Here is an 18057-nt window from a genome sequence, read left to right on the forward strand (position 1 = left end):
ATGCAGCGTCTGTTGTCTGTCTGACGTCTGCCCCATTTCACCTGAATGCAACATCAAGAATACGTTCAGATATGCAACCGCACCGCTAGATGGAGGGAATTCCTACACATTATCCACAAGTTTCCGACCGTCATCTATGGTCAAAACCAGAAGCCAGTTTTGCCGGTTTGGTGGAATTGTACGTTTACGTTTCCATGGTTTTCAGTCGTTGTCATAGTTGCGGTAAACGCATGGATCTATTAACGCTGGCTTATAACACGGATGTCAGTCTGTGTGATATCCACTGTTAAAAGCTGGTGTGATGATCAATGTGTTTTACAGATTTTCATTGTTAAAAAAAAAAAAAAAAAAAAACGCGACTACCGAAACCATGGAAACGTAAACATAAAATTCCACCGGAAGAGCAAAACCGGTTTGGAAAAAGGTGGATACCTTCAAAGAGAGAGAAAGAGAGAGAGAGCTCCAGCATATAAGTAAATGTTCCTCTGTTGTTCTTCAGTAGAACCTCTGTCTCCACCAAGGGGGCAGTTGTGGGTCTGAGGAGTGAACAAACTGCAATCCCCTCTTCTTCCTCTGGGGGCTGGTGTCAGAAAGCAGCATTCTCCATAGACCCCCATGTTAAAATAGCGACTTTACAGCTTAAAAAAACATATTTACAGCCTGGTACATTTCATTTTTTTGGTCTCAACCGATAGTTTCTACCCCCGCACACACTCTGAGGGGGTTTAACTCTACTGTTTTACTGGTATTAGGTTTAAAATTCTGGCCAATCAGGGCGCGGAAACGTTGAGTGACAGGTCCGGAGACAGCTGCTTCGAGGCCAGTGGGCGGGTTCTCGGCCGGCTAACCGCCGCACCTCTCCAAATATGGCAAGTAGAATCCAACATGGCGCAGTTCAAACCCCCGTAGTAGCCTTCCTCTTCCTCTTCCCTCTGTCAGACTCATCGTGTGATCGTTCATGACTCAAAGGAGAAGTTCTGGTACTCATGCTTCCGTCCATTATCTGCTCAGCGTTTTCCGTCTTGAAGAGGAACTGGGTTCAAACTCTCGCTCTGCTCGTCCTCGTCCTCGTCGTCAGAGGAAGTCCGAAGACAAAGTGAATGATGAGCTCCACGGTGAAACATGAGGATGGAGGAGGTTTCATGGACCAACCAGGAATCTTTCTGTCAGAGGAAACCGACCGGAACGTCCGACGTGACACGGATCGTTCCTGAAGGGTTTGTTTGAGCGGTTCTGTTGGTCCGGACGACTTCAGTCATCATCATCCATCGCTGCATCGTGTGAACGCTCATCAAGTCAAACCCAAACTCATCAACGTCGTCCCGAGATGGACAGAGTACTCCACCCCAGTACTTGAGTAAGAGTACAAATACTAGCGAAGTGTTTTCTCACTACATTTATGAGCCTCCGCACCGTGAAATTCTTTGACCGGGTCAAGACAGACTCATGTTTTCATTCATCAAGAATTAAAGTCAGAGGTTGGAAGACGATCACATACCGTCGTAGTTCCCACCATAAACGGAGATTCATACGGCGGCGTTATTCTCATGACTCGCCACGAAACCGAAAGTAAAGAAACGCTGGTCGGCTCGCCCAGCATTTCCACCACCACTAATAATAACAAAATAACCATAGAGACAAAACCATAGATTTATCTAAAATGGACCATTAACAAGTGGTAACGGAGATTCATCCACATTAATATCAGACTTTTTATAACCAAATAGAAACTCCCCGTTGTCCCTTTAAGTATCCAAAGGTACTTGCTTCTAGTCAGAGTAAATGTCTTATTGTTCACATCAGTGAATGACTCTAATAGTTTGTAAATGAATGTAAGGAGCTTTTAACTCTTGTTAGTGAGAATGAACTCTTTGCTGTTCAGCTGCACTGATGTGCTGCTTTTAGGGGTTAGGGTTTCCTTCACAGACAAACACAGCTTGTGTCCAATAGGATTTTAGAAAAAGACCTGAAAGTAACCAGTACTTTTCAGCCTTCCTACCAATTAACTCCAGTAAAAGTACAAATATTTGTCTTGGAAATTTATTCAAGTAAGAGTAATAAGTACCAAAGAACCCGAGGACATCGTGGAGTCAGGAGGACCTTCAGTTAAAAACTACAGCCAACTACTACTCTTGTTAACATTTCCATGTTTCCCACATTCTGTGTTGTAAACTGTTTTCTTGTCTGTAACAACATCTCTGTCCCGTCTGTCCGTCCTGGGTGAGGGATCCCTCCTCTGTTGCTCACCCTGAGCTTTCTCCTGGTTTTCCCTGTTAAAAGGGTTTTCCATGGAGTTTTTCCTCAGTGGATGTGAGGGTCTAAGGACAGAGGATGTTGTTATGATGGGATGTAAAGCCCTTTGAGACAAACTGGTGGTAAAAACAGGCTATACAAATAAAACTGCCTTGCCTTGCCTTGCCTTACTTGAGTTTGAGCAACATAATCAATAATAATCACTAATCACATCCAGCAGGTTTACAGATTATCTCCGCACTGACCTGTCCATCACATCTGGACCATTAGAGACAAAGTTTTAGACCTTCAGTTAAAGCTTCAGTAAGCGATCCGGTGGTTTTGTCTAACTTCTTGTCAGCAGATGGAGTTAGCAGCCCCCGCCCTCGTCATGGATCTATTGGTCCTCGTCCCTACGTCACCACATTCAGGCGCATCCCTTGGCTGCACACACAGAGAGGACTGCCCCTTTATGCCGTTCTCTCTCCTCATTGGATAAAGGTTGTAGGATACAAGGAAAGTTTTCTCCTGGGCTCAGAGCAGAGCAGAGTGACTGACAGACCCGTGTTTCAGACCAAACACTCTATAGAAGTGATTGCTGTCGGAAGATACAACTATTTAAGACTTACATTAAAGCAGAAGTAAGCGATCCGGTCGTTTTGGCTAATGCTGCGTTCCAGGCAGGCTTTTGAAACCGTAAATTACAGCTTCAAGTCACGACTTACGACTTTGTAGCGTTCCAGGCAACCCACTCGTGTTTCTCCGACCTGTTTTACCTGTGAAAGTCACTATAACGGCCACTCGTAACTTCTGACCCGTGAACTCGTACCAGATCGAACTGGTACGACTTCACAGGTCGGAAAAACACCAGTTACGAGTTGCGTTGAGAAAAGTTTTCTCCTGGGCTCAGAGCAGAGCAGAGTGACTGACAGACCCGTGTTTCAGACCAAACACTCTATAGAAGTGATTGCTGTCGGAAGATACAACTATTTAAGACTTAGATTAACACAAAAATATCGCTTACTTCTGCTTTAAGGCAGCTTTTTTACCATGCACTGAGTCCACAACAAATTTCCCCTGTGGGACATTAAAGTTTATTCTATTCTATTCTAATAACCGATAATCACATCCAGCGGGTTTACATTTATATCTCAGCACTGACCTGTCCATCACATCTGGACCATTAGAGACGAAGTTTCACAGTCCATCTCTATGCAGACCGACCGATGGTCCACCACCACCACCACCACCAGAACCAGCAGAATGAACCTCCGTTGTCTGTCTCTGTCTCCACGGTGACTCAGCTCCTCGTCTCCTCGTCTCCAGCTGGGTTCGGTCCAAACGTCCACGCTGTCGTACGTTTCTCCGTCCGTTTCTCTGCAGCAAAGTTTTCATGAGAAGCTGCAGATTTCTACAAGTTCAGTTCAGCTCCTTAAAAACGTCAACGTGTCCAAATCCGTCCACGACGACGCCGTCTCTCTCTGAGACATTTTTGTTTCACTCAGTTCTTCACTTTCTTGATCCAACCACCTCTTCTCCTTCTTCTTCTTCCAACTCGTTGACACAGTTTCCTCTCTTTCGTCTTCCTCTCTTCTACCGTCTTGTCTTCATCGGTCCTCCGTCTCCTCCCTCCTCTCTCCTCCTCCTCCTCCTCTCCTCCTCCTCTTCTTTGCCTCTCTCTCCTCCATCTCTCACTCTCACGTTGACCTGTTTTGCTTCATTTCTTTCTTTATTTTCCCTCTCCTCTCCTCTCTTCTCCCCCTCCTTCCTTCCTTCCTCCGCCTCTCCGTTCTCTCTCTTCTCTCCTGTAGCTCCTCAGTCTGTTCCTGCAGTATCGCAATGCCTCTTCCTCCTCCCTCCTCCTCCTCCTCCTCCTCCTCCTCCTCCTCCTCCTCCTCCTCCTCCTCCTCCTCCTCCAACTCTAAGAGAGAGGGAGGGAGGGAGGGAGGGAGGGAGAGGCGGCAGCAGCAGCGGAGGAATGGAGGATTAAAGACGAGGTGGGATGAAGGGATGAATGAGGAGCGGTGGATTCCTGCTGCTGTTGTCGTTGCTGGGAAACACTGGCGATGCTCCAGCCTCCCTCTCCTCCTCCCTCCCTCCTTCCCTCCTTCCCTCTCCCCCTCCCTCTCTTCTCTCTTCTCTCCTCTCAGCTCCTCCTCCTCCTCGTGTCGACGAGCAGCAGCCGTGAAAACCACTGTTGATCCCCTCCTTCCTTCCAATTCAATTCAAATTTTGCTTTATTTATTGGCCTGAATGTTACAGAACTATGTCGCCAAAGCGTCAAGAATAAATAAATAATAAATTCATTCAGAAAAAAATAATAATAAAGGACGAAGAACTAGAGCCTTAACAAGAGGTGATTGTAATGTACCGAGGCGTGGAACAACATTTTGTCAAATGGTTGTTTCTGTAAGAGGAACTCATCTTTTCATTCTATATTTGCATACAACTATCAATTTCACACCTATTCCACACGTAACTCTTGTCACCTTAGAACCCAATATTGCTGTACCTCTCAATCACAGTTCTGTAGATACTTTATCATGGACCAAGAATATGGAATTTATTACCTGTACATCTTTTTGACTTATCTTAACAATTTAGGACTCAGAGCACTAAAGTCTCTCCTGCTAACCAGTCAATACTTTCCACATGGTCTGCCTATCTAAACTGGGATTATTTTATATTTCTTATCATATGTTTATCAAGCTTTTTGTATTGCATTGTACAATGTTAAATCATGTTAAACCATGTTTGTATTTATTATGTATGAACGACTTTTGTACCTCACAAATGTAGCTATGCTCATTAGCTTAGAACTGTAGTCGGAGAATGCCGCCCTACAAGCCCCTGGAGGGTTTTTTGGCATTCCCCTTCACATTGTTTTGGATTTTATATGTTATATCTTTTTTAACTTTGATATGTGAAAATAAATAAACAAACAAACAAACAAACTCAGTACTACAAGTTACCACCACACATCAGAAACTGCAACAACTACTCACTCTTTAAAAAAAATCTCAAACATTGGTTAAAAACCAATCAGACATGTACTCATATAGTTTAAATACTGTTTAATCTGATGTCTGTTCCCGGGGCATGTATGGTATATTGTTCTTTAACTGTGAGTTAAAATTGTCTGTTCTTATTGTGTTTGTCTGCATCTGTTTTGCCTTGATATTGTCTGTCTGTGTTCTGTCTTGTAATTGTCCACTGTATGACTTGTCATCACAAGGTTTTAAAGTCTTCTGTGTTTATGTCTTGTAGAAACCTGCCTTGGGACTGCGGCTGCGAAGTCCGGCACATTTACACTGATGCTTAATGCGTCAGTGTTGATGAATGTGCACTGTCCCAATTCAATAAATAAAGAAATGAAATGAAATGAAATCAATGAAACAAAACAAATACAACTCACAGAATCAAATATATACAAATAAAATAAAAAGTATACAGTATATATAGCCTACATTTATACTGTATACCCTATTTATACTGTATACCCAATTGTGTGTGCTGATGAAGTGGTAAGTTGTTATATAATAGAAAAATAGACACGTACTGTAGTTCATATTAAATTATAATTATAATAATACATAATAATAAAAAAAATAAAAATAAAACATAAAATAAAGAAATGTCTCTTTCTTTCTTTCTTTCTTTCTTTCTTTCTTTCTTTCTTTCTTTCTTTCTTTCTTTCTTTCTTTCTTTCTTTCACACACACTTGACATGATACATGAATACTTCATGAGATGACCCCCCCTCCCCCCAACACACACACACACACACACACACACACACACACACACACACACACACACACACACACACACACACACACACACACACACACACACACGCTGGGTGTCTTTGAAGTCCTGCAGGGGAGGACTGTGTGTGTGTGTGTAAATGAGGACCTGTGGTTTGTGTGTCTGTGTGGATTATAGTGACCAGGACCGGGAAAACCTGGAAAATGGTCGACCAATTTTCCAGTCATGGAAAACACATGGAAAAAAATGAGAAAAAAAGTCAAATATGACGGTTGAGAACGGAGCTCACTTTTCTTCATCCAAAAAGACACACCAAAAAACATCCAAATACCTCCATGCTGCTCGTCTGTAATGTCCCTCTGGTATTGAAGCCCCGACATGAGAAATTGTTCCGAAAAAAATTAAATAAGTCTATATTTTAAGCTTGTTTGTAGCGGAAGCTCCCAGTGTCTCAGTTCACTACTCTTCCGGCGATTTGCACTGACATCGGCAATTTTTTCTGGAACAATTTCTCATGTCGGGGCTTCAATACAAGACGGACATTACGTACGAGCAGCATGGAGGTATTTGGATGTTTTTTGGTGTGTCTTTTTGTTACGAAGACAGTTGGTATCCATTAGCAACCGTTATATGGACATGCACTGCTACGCCGAGACCCCCTGTAACTCAGAGAAGCCACGGAGGACTCTGAAACTTCTCCCAGCCCTTAGTCCACATTAGAGCACCACCATTGACTCCCGTGGTAAGGGTTTAAGGGTTTAAGGGTTTAAGGGTTTAAGGGTTTTGCGCCCCTAGTGGCAGGATATGGGTATTGCAAAAGCGCCCAGAAAACCCATTCACTCCAATGTCTGTGTGTTGCCCACTTGCTGGTAAATTGATGAAAACGGCCGTGTTTCTGTTTTTAGGTGTCTTGGTCATATCAAATTATACTTGTAATTAGTTTATTACAAAATGTAGATTGAAACATTCATGTAGACAACTGTTTTTTTTAGTTTTTTTTTTTACTATCCTATGTGTTAATGTTTATCTGTAAAGGATCCTCAATGATGCTATTAACGTGGGTGATCTATAAATGTCCTTAAATTATTGAAAACACCACACTGCTCATTCACCAACAATGCAGAGATGTCAGTTCTTTTGCAAAACCCATATTCCTCCACCAGGAGGCGCTGCCATTGGACCAATGCTGTCCTTACTCTCTTTTACAGCGCTCTAGTCTAGTTGACATGAGGGTGAGTAGATAATGAGTGAAATTTGAATTTATTGGGTGAACTATCCCTTTAAATCAGCGTTTCATTGTTGCATTGTTTCCGGTGGGGGGAGATTGAAGCATCGTGATGTCTTGGTCTTTACCGTCAGTTACGTGGCGGTTTGGTGTTGTGTTCACTGACCTGAGGAAGAAGGCGGCGGCGGCCGACGGCGGTTGGCTGGTCTGGGTGGCGATGCTGTGAGCGGCCGGTCTGACGGCGACGGTCGCACCGTTTCCCTGGGAGACGACGCTCTGACAGACAAACAAACAACAAGGAAGAAGACAGACGACATCAACACCTGAGGCGTGACTTCAGTTCACACACGGTTAATCATGTCAAGCTCAACTGTATAGATTTATATTTTTATATTTCAATGAATCATGTTAATTCCAGCTATATAGATGATATATAGAATCATGTCTAACCCTGTAACTATGTAAATGTACCTTTCCTGTTATCTACTGCTCCTCCGTCTTTTTGGACTTTTTATGTTAATAGTTGTGTTGTTTTGGGGACTACGGATGTAATTTTAATTTAGCCCATGTGCTAAATCCGGTGTATTTACTGTGGGTACTCTAGTACTCACTGTCCATTACAGTAATATGCACTGTCCCGACTAAATAAACTAATAAAGTAAAATAAAGTAAATATGCGACACGCTGCCGAACCAGGACGAAGGTCAAGGTCACGGTGACGTTGTGTTCGGTTGTGGAAACTGTTTGTGTTAAAGGAAACACATTCTGTCCCGTTTTCCACCAATTAAAACTGCTCTTAACCCTCCTGTTGTCCTTCTGGGTCAAGGAAGGAAGGAAGGAAGGAAAGAAGGAAGGACAAAGGGAAAGAAGGGAGAAAGGAAGGAAGGAAGGACAAAGGGAAAGAAGGGAGAAAGGAAAGAAGGAAGGACAAAGGGAAAGAAGGGAGGAAAGAAGGAAGGCGAAAAGGAAGGAAAGATAGGAGGGAGGGAACAGATCGGGTCAATTGGGTCAAAAAGGAAGGAAGAAGTATGGACAAAGGGAAGGAAGGAAGGACAAAGGGAAAGATGGGAGGAAAGAAGGAAGGGAAAAAGGAAGGAAAGATAGAAGGAGGGGGGGAACAGATTGTGTCAAGGAAGGAAGAAGAAGGAAGAAAGAAGGGAAAGAAGGGAGGAAAGAAGGAAGGGGAAAATGAAATAAAGACAGATGGAGGGAGGGAACAGATTGGGTCAATTGGATCAAATGAGTAAGGAAGAAGAAGTAAGGACGAAGGGAAGGAAGGCAGGAAGGACAAAGGGAAAGAAGGCAGGAAGGACAAAGGCGAAGAAGGCAGGAAAAGAAGGAAGGGGAAAACAAAGGAAAGATAGAAGGAGGGAGGGAACAAATTGGGTCAGTTGGGTCAAAAAGGAAGGAAGAAGGGAAAGAAGGAAGGGAGGGAAAAAGGAGGGAAAAGGAGGAAAAGAAAGATGGAAGGATGGAGGAAGGGAACAGATTGGGTCGGTTGGATTGTCCTTCCTTCCCTCCTTCCCTTTGTCCTTCCTGCCTTCCTTCTTTTCTTCCTTTCGTCCGTCCTTCCTTCCTTGCCCCAGGAGGACAACAGGAGTTAAAGTCATGTGTCTGTTCTGCTTCGGTCCAAATCCTCCGAGGATCAGACAACACCTGTACTCACAGGTAGGGGAGGTAACTAATGACATCACAGTGAGACGGCTGAGGGAACAGCTGGTGAAACCTCATGGGTTCAACCTCAGCAGCCTGAAAGTCACTGAGTTACCTGAACATCCCTGAGTTATTGGTTTATTCTCACGTTTTGGCACCAGAAGACAAACAGCAGATAAATGTTAAAGAGTCTTCAGAAAGAGATAATTACATAACATGTTCTCTTCAGGTTTCATGTTTCTCTGTGGCCTCCTCTGCTTGTCTTACCCCCCCAGAGAACAGCTGCACCTCTGGACTCTGATTGATCAATACCCCCCTCCTCTTCCTCCTCTTCCTCCTCCTCCACCTCAGATTATATTTGCATCTGTAACGAGGCGCCATCGATCGCAGAGGAACTGAAGACGAACACGAGACTCCACACAAACATCTACAGGTGACGTCACCTTTGACCTCCACAGTCGGACCACGGGGACCAACTCAGCACATTTACATGACGATTGAATAAACCAAAAAAAGACAAAAAGACACACCAAAAAACATCCAAATACCTCCATGCTGCTCGTATGTAATGTCCCTCTTGTATTGAAGCCCCGAAATGCGGCATGGAGGTATCTGGATGTTTTTTGGTGTGTCTTTTTGTTACGAAGACAGTTGGTATCCATTTGCAACCGTCATATGGACATGCACTGCTACGCCGAGACCCCCTGTAACTCAGAGAAGCCACGGAGGACTCTGAAACTTCTCCCAGCCCTTAGTCCACATGAGGGGGTGGGTAGATAATGAGTGAAATTTCAATTTTGGGTGAACTATCCCTTTAACCCGACTATAGCTGCGTTTCCATTACAGATTTTCGCAAAATAAAAGTGATATTTCTGAAATTTCAAAAATGTGCAATTGCTATTTGCGGGTGTTTCCATTGAAAGGTGTTTTGCGAATGAGCCGTAATCTAGTCTCGCCATATCCCATAATTCTTGCCCCGCGAGACTTCACTTTGAGGAAGATGGACGTAAGCATCTTGCGTTCCTATGGTGACGGCACAGCGATCTCAGCTGCTACAGCTGTTTTTAACAAAGACGAAGGCAGCACTTGATCGCTGAAAGGCAAAACCTGTGTCGTGCTCACACCCGTACTGGTTTATGTGACTAAAGGGGACATGTTCCACACACCCGTACTGGTTTATGTGACTAAAGGGGACATGGCGGCGCAGGAGGGAGTGGAGCGTGGATGCGACCTCCTTCAACCATGCACCGAAAAGGGGAATGATAGGAAAGGTTTTTCTAATTTATTGAGAAACAATGCCCAGGTCAGCAATGCATGACAACAAACATGTAGTTCATTTGTCCCCTCAAGTCACATAAACCAACACAGCGTGGACACACACAACTCCGCTGACGCCGGTGACGTGTTTTTTTAGAAATGTAGGTGTTTCCATTACCAGTTTTTCATTTCGATATTTAGGTTTTGCGCATTTCAAGGGGTAATGGAAACGCACCACTGAAGTTCATGTAAACGTGTTTGTCTCGGCTCATCTTGGTCAATGGGAAAGCTAAGGGCCAAATGCCGATTGTTAGCGGGTCGACCCGTGTTTAAAAAACCTGCGTCAACCCGCTAATTTTAGTGGGAAAACGGCTTATAAGAATTTTTTCGGACCAAAAGGAGTCGGCCCCGAAAATCTCCCGGGTGGGGCTTAAGATTTACTCTGTGCTGATTAGTCACACTCAGAATGTGACGCCAAGAGAAAGCCCCGAAATAATAAGCAGTAAAAGACGTGTGAGAGTATGAGCAGTAGAAAAAAAAAGGGAGGTTTCTGTCCAGCGTGTCCCTCTGTGCTTACCGTAGCGAGCTGCTGCTGCTGCTGCTGCTGCTGCTGGGGGCTGCAGCAGGAAACCCTCCACACCCCCTCCAGGTGGCGTTGTGCGTCCAGGGGGGGGAGGGGGGTGACGGTGGCCAGGCCTCTGGCTCCGCCCCCTCCCAGGTAGGAGCTCTGCACCCCGCCCCACCCCCACGGAGCCCCGCCCCCCCTGCCCCCCCGCTGCTGCTGCTGCTGCTGCTGGCCGTCGTACGACCATCTCTGCTGCTTCGCCGGCAGCTCGTCGCCGCCCCAGCTGCCCTCGGCGGGGGGGGCAACAGGAGGGGCAACAGGAGGAGCATCGGGGGGGGCAGCGGGGCGAGGCGCCATCTCCACGGCGACGCCCAGAGCGCGACGCAGCGCGAGGCGCCGCAGCTGCTGGAACGAGGCGTCGCAGACGTGGCAGCGGGCGTCGACGGGCGCATTGTGGCGGCCGCGGCGAGGCCACTGCAGCCGCTGCAGCTTCTGGAACAGGAAGGAGGCGTAGGCCGGGTCCTGGGGGGCGGAGTCACAGCTCAGGTTACCTAGCAACCACCGGACTCTCGTTACAGAATAACTAAACTAAATAAAAACTATGACTAAGACTAAATAAAAACTACAACTATGACTAAGACTAAATAAAAACTATGACTAAGACTAAATAAAAACTATGACTAAGACTAAATAAAAACTACAGCTAAGACTAAATAAAACTACACTAAGACTAAATAAAACTACAGCTAAGACTAAATAAAAACTACAACTAAGACTAAGACTAAATAAAAACTACAACTAAGACTCAATAAAAACTACAACTAAGACTAAGACTAAATAAAAACTACAACTAAGACTAAATAAAACTACAGCTAAGACTAAATAAAACTACAGCTAAGACTAAATAAAAACTACAACTAAGACTCAATAAAAACTACAACTAAGACTCAATAAAAACTACAACTAAGACTAAGACTAAATAAAAACTACAACTATGACTAAGACTAAATAAAAACTACAACTAAGACTAAATAAAACTACAGCTAAGACTAAATAAAAACTACAACTAAGACTCAATAAAAACTATGACTAAGACTAAATAAAAACTACAACTGAGACTAAATAAAACTACAGCTAAGACTAAATAAAAACTACAACTAAGACTCAATAAAAACTACAACTAAGACTAAGACTAAATAAAAACTACAACTAAGACTAAATAAAAACTACAACTAAGACTCAATAAAAACTACAACTAAGACTAAGACTAAATAAAAACTACAACTATGACTAAGACTAAATAAAAACTACAACTAAGACTAAATAAAACTACAGCTAAGACTAAATAAAAACTACAACTAAGACTCAATAAAAACTATGACTAAGACTAAATAAAAATAAAAAAAAATAAGATCCTTGAGAAAATTATGAAGAACATGATTATGTCACATATGGAGGGGAGCATTGACCCACTCCAGTTTGCTTATCAGGCAGGGAAAGGCGTGGAGGACGCCAAGCTTTTTATCCTTAACTGCCTCTACAAACACCTGGAAAAACCCCAAGCCCATGCTCGGCTCCTATTTGCTGACTTCTCTTCAGCTTTTAATTTGATGCAGCCGCATCTTTTACTCAAGAGGCTAATAAGTGATTTTAATTTGCCCCACCAGATTGTCTTATGGTTGTCAGATTTTTTAACCAACAGAAAGCAGAGGGTTTACGTAAATGGTTGTGTTTCAGACTCCTTATCTTTGTCCACCGGTTCACCACAAGGGTGTGTCCTTTCCCCCCTACTTTTTATTTTATATACAGATGAATGCAGGAGCATTAGGCAAGGCAGCTACCTAGTCAAATTCTCTGACGATACTGCACTGCTGTCTCTTCTTCAGGGATCTGAAGCAGGACACGGGGAGGCCCTTGATGATTTTGTTTCATGGTGTGACAACAACTACTTAGACTTAAATGTGTCCAAAACAAAGGAGCTTATAATTGATTTTAGACGCAACAAAATCCCAGTTGCAGATAGCACCATCCATGGTAAAAGTGTGGAAAGAGTTCCCTCATACAAATACTTAGGTACCTTTCTTGATGAGAAGTTAAAATTTGATGTGAACACTGCGGACATTGTAAAGCGAGGGCAACAGAGAATTCATCTTCTCCGCAAATTGAACTCTTTTTCTGTCAGCCCTGTTATTCTGTGTCGTTTTTACCAGTCTTTTATCGAAAGTCTCCTGTGTTTTTCCTTTATCTGCTGGTTTCCCAGCCTCACAGTGAAAGATAAAAACAGCTTGTATAGCATTATAAAAACCTGTTCCAAGATCACAGGAATGAAACTCAGGGACCTGAACAGTTTCTGTGACCAACAAACTTTGAGGAAAGTAAATAACATTTTGTCTTCTCCTGGTCACGTGCTGTCAAGTGAATTCTCTCTGTTGCCCTCAGGACGTCGCTATGTTTCACCTGTCTGCAAGACAAACCGTTTTTTGAAGTCTTTTGTCCCCTCTGCTACTCGCCTCTTAAATTCTCTGTAATGATTTTATCCTTCTTGCCATGCACATTTTTATTGGTCAAACATGTGCAACTTATGTACTTATTCACTCATTCAACGGATCTTTGACAACACTGTACCCTTGGCATCCTATTCTATTTATTTACCTTATCTGTTATATGTATTATTGTGTGTACTCGTACTGTGTTTTTCGTGGACTGTGCAAGCTGCTGAAATCAATTGCCCCTGGTGGGATTAATAAAGTTGTTTGAAGTTGAAGTTGAAAACTACAACTGAGACTAAATAAAACTACAGCTAAGACTAAATAAAAACTACAACTAAGACTCAATAAAAACTACAACTAAGACTAAGACTAAATAAAAACTACAACTATGACTAAGACTAAATAAAAACTACAACTAAGACTAAATAAAACTACAGCTAAGACTAAATAAAAACTACAACTAAGACTCAATAAAAACTATGACTAAGACTAAATAAAAACTACAACTGAGACTAAATAAAACTACAGCTAAGACTAAATAAAAACTACAACTAAGACTAAATAAAAACTACAACTAAGACTAAATAAAAACTACAACTAAGACTCAATAAAAACTACAACTAAGACTAAGACTAAATAAAAACTACAACTATGACTAAGACTAAATAAAAACTACAACTAAGACTAAATAAAACTACAGCTAAGACTAAGACTAAATAAAACTACAGCTAAGACTAAATAAAAACTACAACTAAGACTCAATAAAAACTACAACTAAGACTAAGACTAAATAAAAACTACAACTAAGACTAAATAAAAACTACAACTAAGACTCAATAAAAACTACAACTAAGACTAAGACTAAATAAAAACTACAACTAAGACTAAGACTAAATAAAACTACAGCTAAGACTAAATAAAAACTACAACTAAGACTCAATAAAAACTACAACTAAGACTAAGACTAAATAAAAACTACAACTAAGACTAAATAAAAACTACAACTAAGACTAAATAAAAACTACAACTAAGACTCAATAAAAACTACAACTAAGACTCAATAAAAACTATGACTAAGACTAAATAAAACTACAGCTAAGACTAAATAAAACTACAGCTAAGACTCAATAAAAACTACAACTAAGACTCAATAAAAACTACAACTAAGACTAAATAAAAACTACAACTAAGACTCAATAAAAACTACAACTAAGACTAAGACTAAATAAAAACTACAACTATGACTAAGACTAAATAAAAACTACAACTAAGACTAAATAAAACTACAGCTAAGACTAAATAAAAACTACAACTAAGACTCAATAAAAACTACAACTAAGACTAAGACTAAATAAAAACTACAACTAAGACTAAGACTAAATAAAAACTACAACTATGACTAAGACTAAATAAAAACTACAACTAACACTAAGACTAAATAAAAACTACAACTATGACTAAGACTAAATAAAAACTACAACTAAGACCAAGACTAAATAAAAACGAAATAAAAACTAAGACTAAATAAAAACTACAACTAAGACTCAATAAAAACTACAACTAAGACTAAGACTAAATAAAAACTACAACTAAGACTAAGACTAAATAAAAACTACAACTATGACTAAGACTAAATAAAAACTACAACTAACACTAAGACTAAATAAAAACTACAACTATGACTAAATAAAAACTACAACTATGACTAAGACTAAATAAAAACTACAACTAACACTAAGACTAAATAAAAACTACAACTATGACTAAGACTAAATAAAAACTACAACTAAGACCAAGACTAAATAAAAACGAAATAAAAACTAAGACTAAATAAAAACTACAACTAAGACTAAAACGAAATAAAAACCAAATAAAAACTAAAACTAAGACTAAAATAAACTAAATAAAAACTAGTCAATTCCTCTAAAATAAAAACTAAACTCAAACGGATTCATCACTTGTTGAACTCACTAAAACTAAACTGGAATAAAAAAGCAAACTGAAAAATTAAATAAAAATAAAAACTAATGAACATTTTAAAACTATAATAACTTTGTCCCACACACTGTAATAATTGCACAGAAATAATGTTTTAATGGTGGCAGCGTTTCGGTGCTGAGACGTTCCTCCATTAAAACATGTTTTCTGTGCAAGTATTACAGTGAGTGGGAGTTTCCATATTCTGCACCGCGTAATAATTAAATAATAATAATAAAGGCAAAAATAACTGAAAACAGAACAATATATAAGGACCCAAGACAAGGACTCGTCTCCCGAGGGTTCAGGACTTGTTGTCAACACCCCCCCTGAGTCTTATCGTCTGATTGGTCCAGACCGGTTCACTGAGAGTGTCCACACACACACACACACACACACACACTGCAAAAACTCAAAATCCTTCCAAGAATATTTGTCTTATTTCTTGTCAAAATGTCTCATTTCTAGTCAAAACTGACCTCTTTTCACTTAAAATAAGACTCATCACCTACAAATTAACTTGTTTTTAGATCATTTTCACTTGTTTCAAACCAATTTTCACTTGAAATAAGTAGAAAAATCTGCCAGTGAAAGACAGTTTTTTGTGAAAAACTACACTATCCGATTTTTCTTTCTATTTCAAGTAAAAATCAGCTTGAAAGAAGTAAAAAGTGTCTAAAAACAAGCTACTTTTTACATGATGAGTCTTAGTTTAAGTAGAATGAGATTTGTTTTGACTAGAAATAAGACAAATATTCTTGGTAAGATTTTGAGTTTTTGCAGTGTGTGCGTTTGACTTCACCACTAGTTTATACATCTTTCCAAGAGTATTTGGCTTATTTCTTGTCAAAATGTCTAATTTCTAGTCAAAACTAATCTTTTTTCACTTGAAATAATGAATCATCACCTAAAAATGAATGATTTCATTACTTTTAAACAAATTTTCTCTTGAAATAAGTCGAAAAATCTGCCAGTGAAAGACAGTTTTTTGTGCTTGTAATAAGAAAGAAAAACTTGCTCCACTATCAGATTTTTCTACTTATTTCAAGTGAAAATTTGTTTGAAAGAAGTAAAAAGTGTCTAAAAACAAGGTACTTTTTAATGTGATGAGTCTTAATTTTAGTATAATTAGATTCGTTTTGACTAGAAATAAGACAAATATTCTTGGTAAGATGTAGAGTTTTTGCAGTGCAGCGAGGACAGGTGAGGGGGCGGAGTCTCAGTGTGAAGTTATTCAGCCTCAGTCTGATCCAGCTGCTCCACACACACACATACCCCCACACACACACCCACACACACACACACACACACACACCCATACACACACACACCCTCTGGTCCACGGCAGCAGCAGCGGGACATTAAACCCGTCACTCTGCAGATTTACAGTCTCCGATCCTCAATGCAGGTCAGAGTCACTCGACCTCTTCTCTCCTCTTCTCTCCTCTTCTCTCTTCTTCTCTCCTCTTCTAGAGGCGGAGTTGATCTCCACGCTCGTCCATCTGTCCTCCAGCTGCTCATGACATCACTGACGACTCAACAGGAAGTACAACAACTTTCTGTAAACCAGACCCATGTGCCCTCTGACCTCGTATCACACACACACACACACAAACACACTAAACTGCAAAAACTCAAAATCTTATCTTATTTCTAGTCACAATGTCATTTTTAGTCAAAACAAATCTCATTCTACTTAAAATAAGACTCATCACATTAAAAGCAGCTTGTTTTTAGACACTTTTTACTTCTTTCAAGCAGATTTTCACTTGAAATAAGTAGAAAAATCTGATAGTGGAGCAAGTTTTTCTTTCTTATTATGAGCACAAAAAACTTGCTTTCACTGGCAGATTTTCTTTTTATTTCAAGTGAAAATTTGTTTGAAACAAGTGAAATTAATCTAAAACAAGTAAATTTTTAGGTGATGAGTCTTATTTTAAGTGTTAAGAGTTTAGTTTGACTAGAAATTAGACATTTTGACGAGAAATAAGACAAATATTCTTGGAAAGATTTTGAGTTTTTGCAGTGTACTTGTCTTATGGAAACTTTCTCCACTTCTTCGTCTTCTGTCTCCAGATCAGCAGCTGGACCAGCTCTAACACTTGGTCTGGTCCTGTGCTCACTACAAACCACACACACACACACACACACACACACACACACACACACACACACACACACACACGCACACACACACACACACACACACACACACACACACACACGCACACACACACACACACAGAGAAAGTTACCTGCAGAGTTATGTTCCTCTCTCTGATCCAGCTCAGGACCCTCTGAGTCCAGACTAGCAGCTGCTCTCAGCTTCTGTCTGAGGGGGGGGTAATGGGGGGGTGAGGGGGCGTGGCTAATGTCATGATGTCACTTCCTGTCTGACCTCCACCACCTCCATCTCTAATGGGCACTGGAGGAATCTAAAGAGGACAATGAATGAACTAAGTTTGACGCCTGATGAACAGCTGTTGGTTGGAGACTTTAGTAGTGACTCTGATTGTTGAGTGTCTGTTGCCATGGCAGCAGTCGAACATCTGTGACAGGCAGCGGTCGTCACCAACCTCTGTAACATCTGGCTGGACAGGTTATCGATCGATCCGGCTCAGAGGAGGAGGAGGTGGATGTTACGGCTCTGTGAACGTACTTTATCAGAACCTGCAGACAGCAGCTCCGACTCATGTCTAAAAAAAAAGGATCACGGACGGTCGAACGTTTTCCCACGATGCACTGGTGCAGGAATGAAAATAACAAGTCAGCTCAAATGAGTTCCTGATGTCATGATGTCACTTCCTGTCTGACCTCCACCTCCTCCATCACTAATGGGTAATGAACACTGTAAAAACTCAAAATCTTACCAAGAATATTTGTCTTATTTCT

At 41.1% G+C, this 18057-nt stretch overlaps 1 protein-coding gene across 1 annotated transcript in view; it reads right to left on the reverse strand.

Moving 5' to 3' along the window:
• The window catches only part of LOC146961061 (kinesin-like protein KIF26A), a 66098-nt gene that overhangs the window by 33825 nt on the left and 14216 nt on the right, over positions 1–18057 (reverse strand). Inside the window, exons 3-4 of the mRNA XM_085771648.1 lie at positions 10725–11221; positions 7391–7498 (exon numbers count right to left, since the gene is read on the reverse strand). Of these exons, the coding sequence (XP_085627774.1) occupies positions 7391–7498; positions 10725–11221 (605 nt within the window). The remainder of the gene's footprint in view (positions 1–7390; positions 7499–10724; positions 11222–18057) is intronic.

Source organism: Trachurus japonicus, chromosome 24, assembly GCF_045865225.1.
Source record: "Trachurus japonicus isolate A0001 chromosome 24, Traja_1.0".
Lineage (NCBI taxonomy): Eukaryota > Metazoa > Chordata > Actinopteri > Carangiformes > Carangidae > Trachurus > Trachurus japonicus.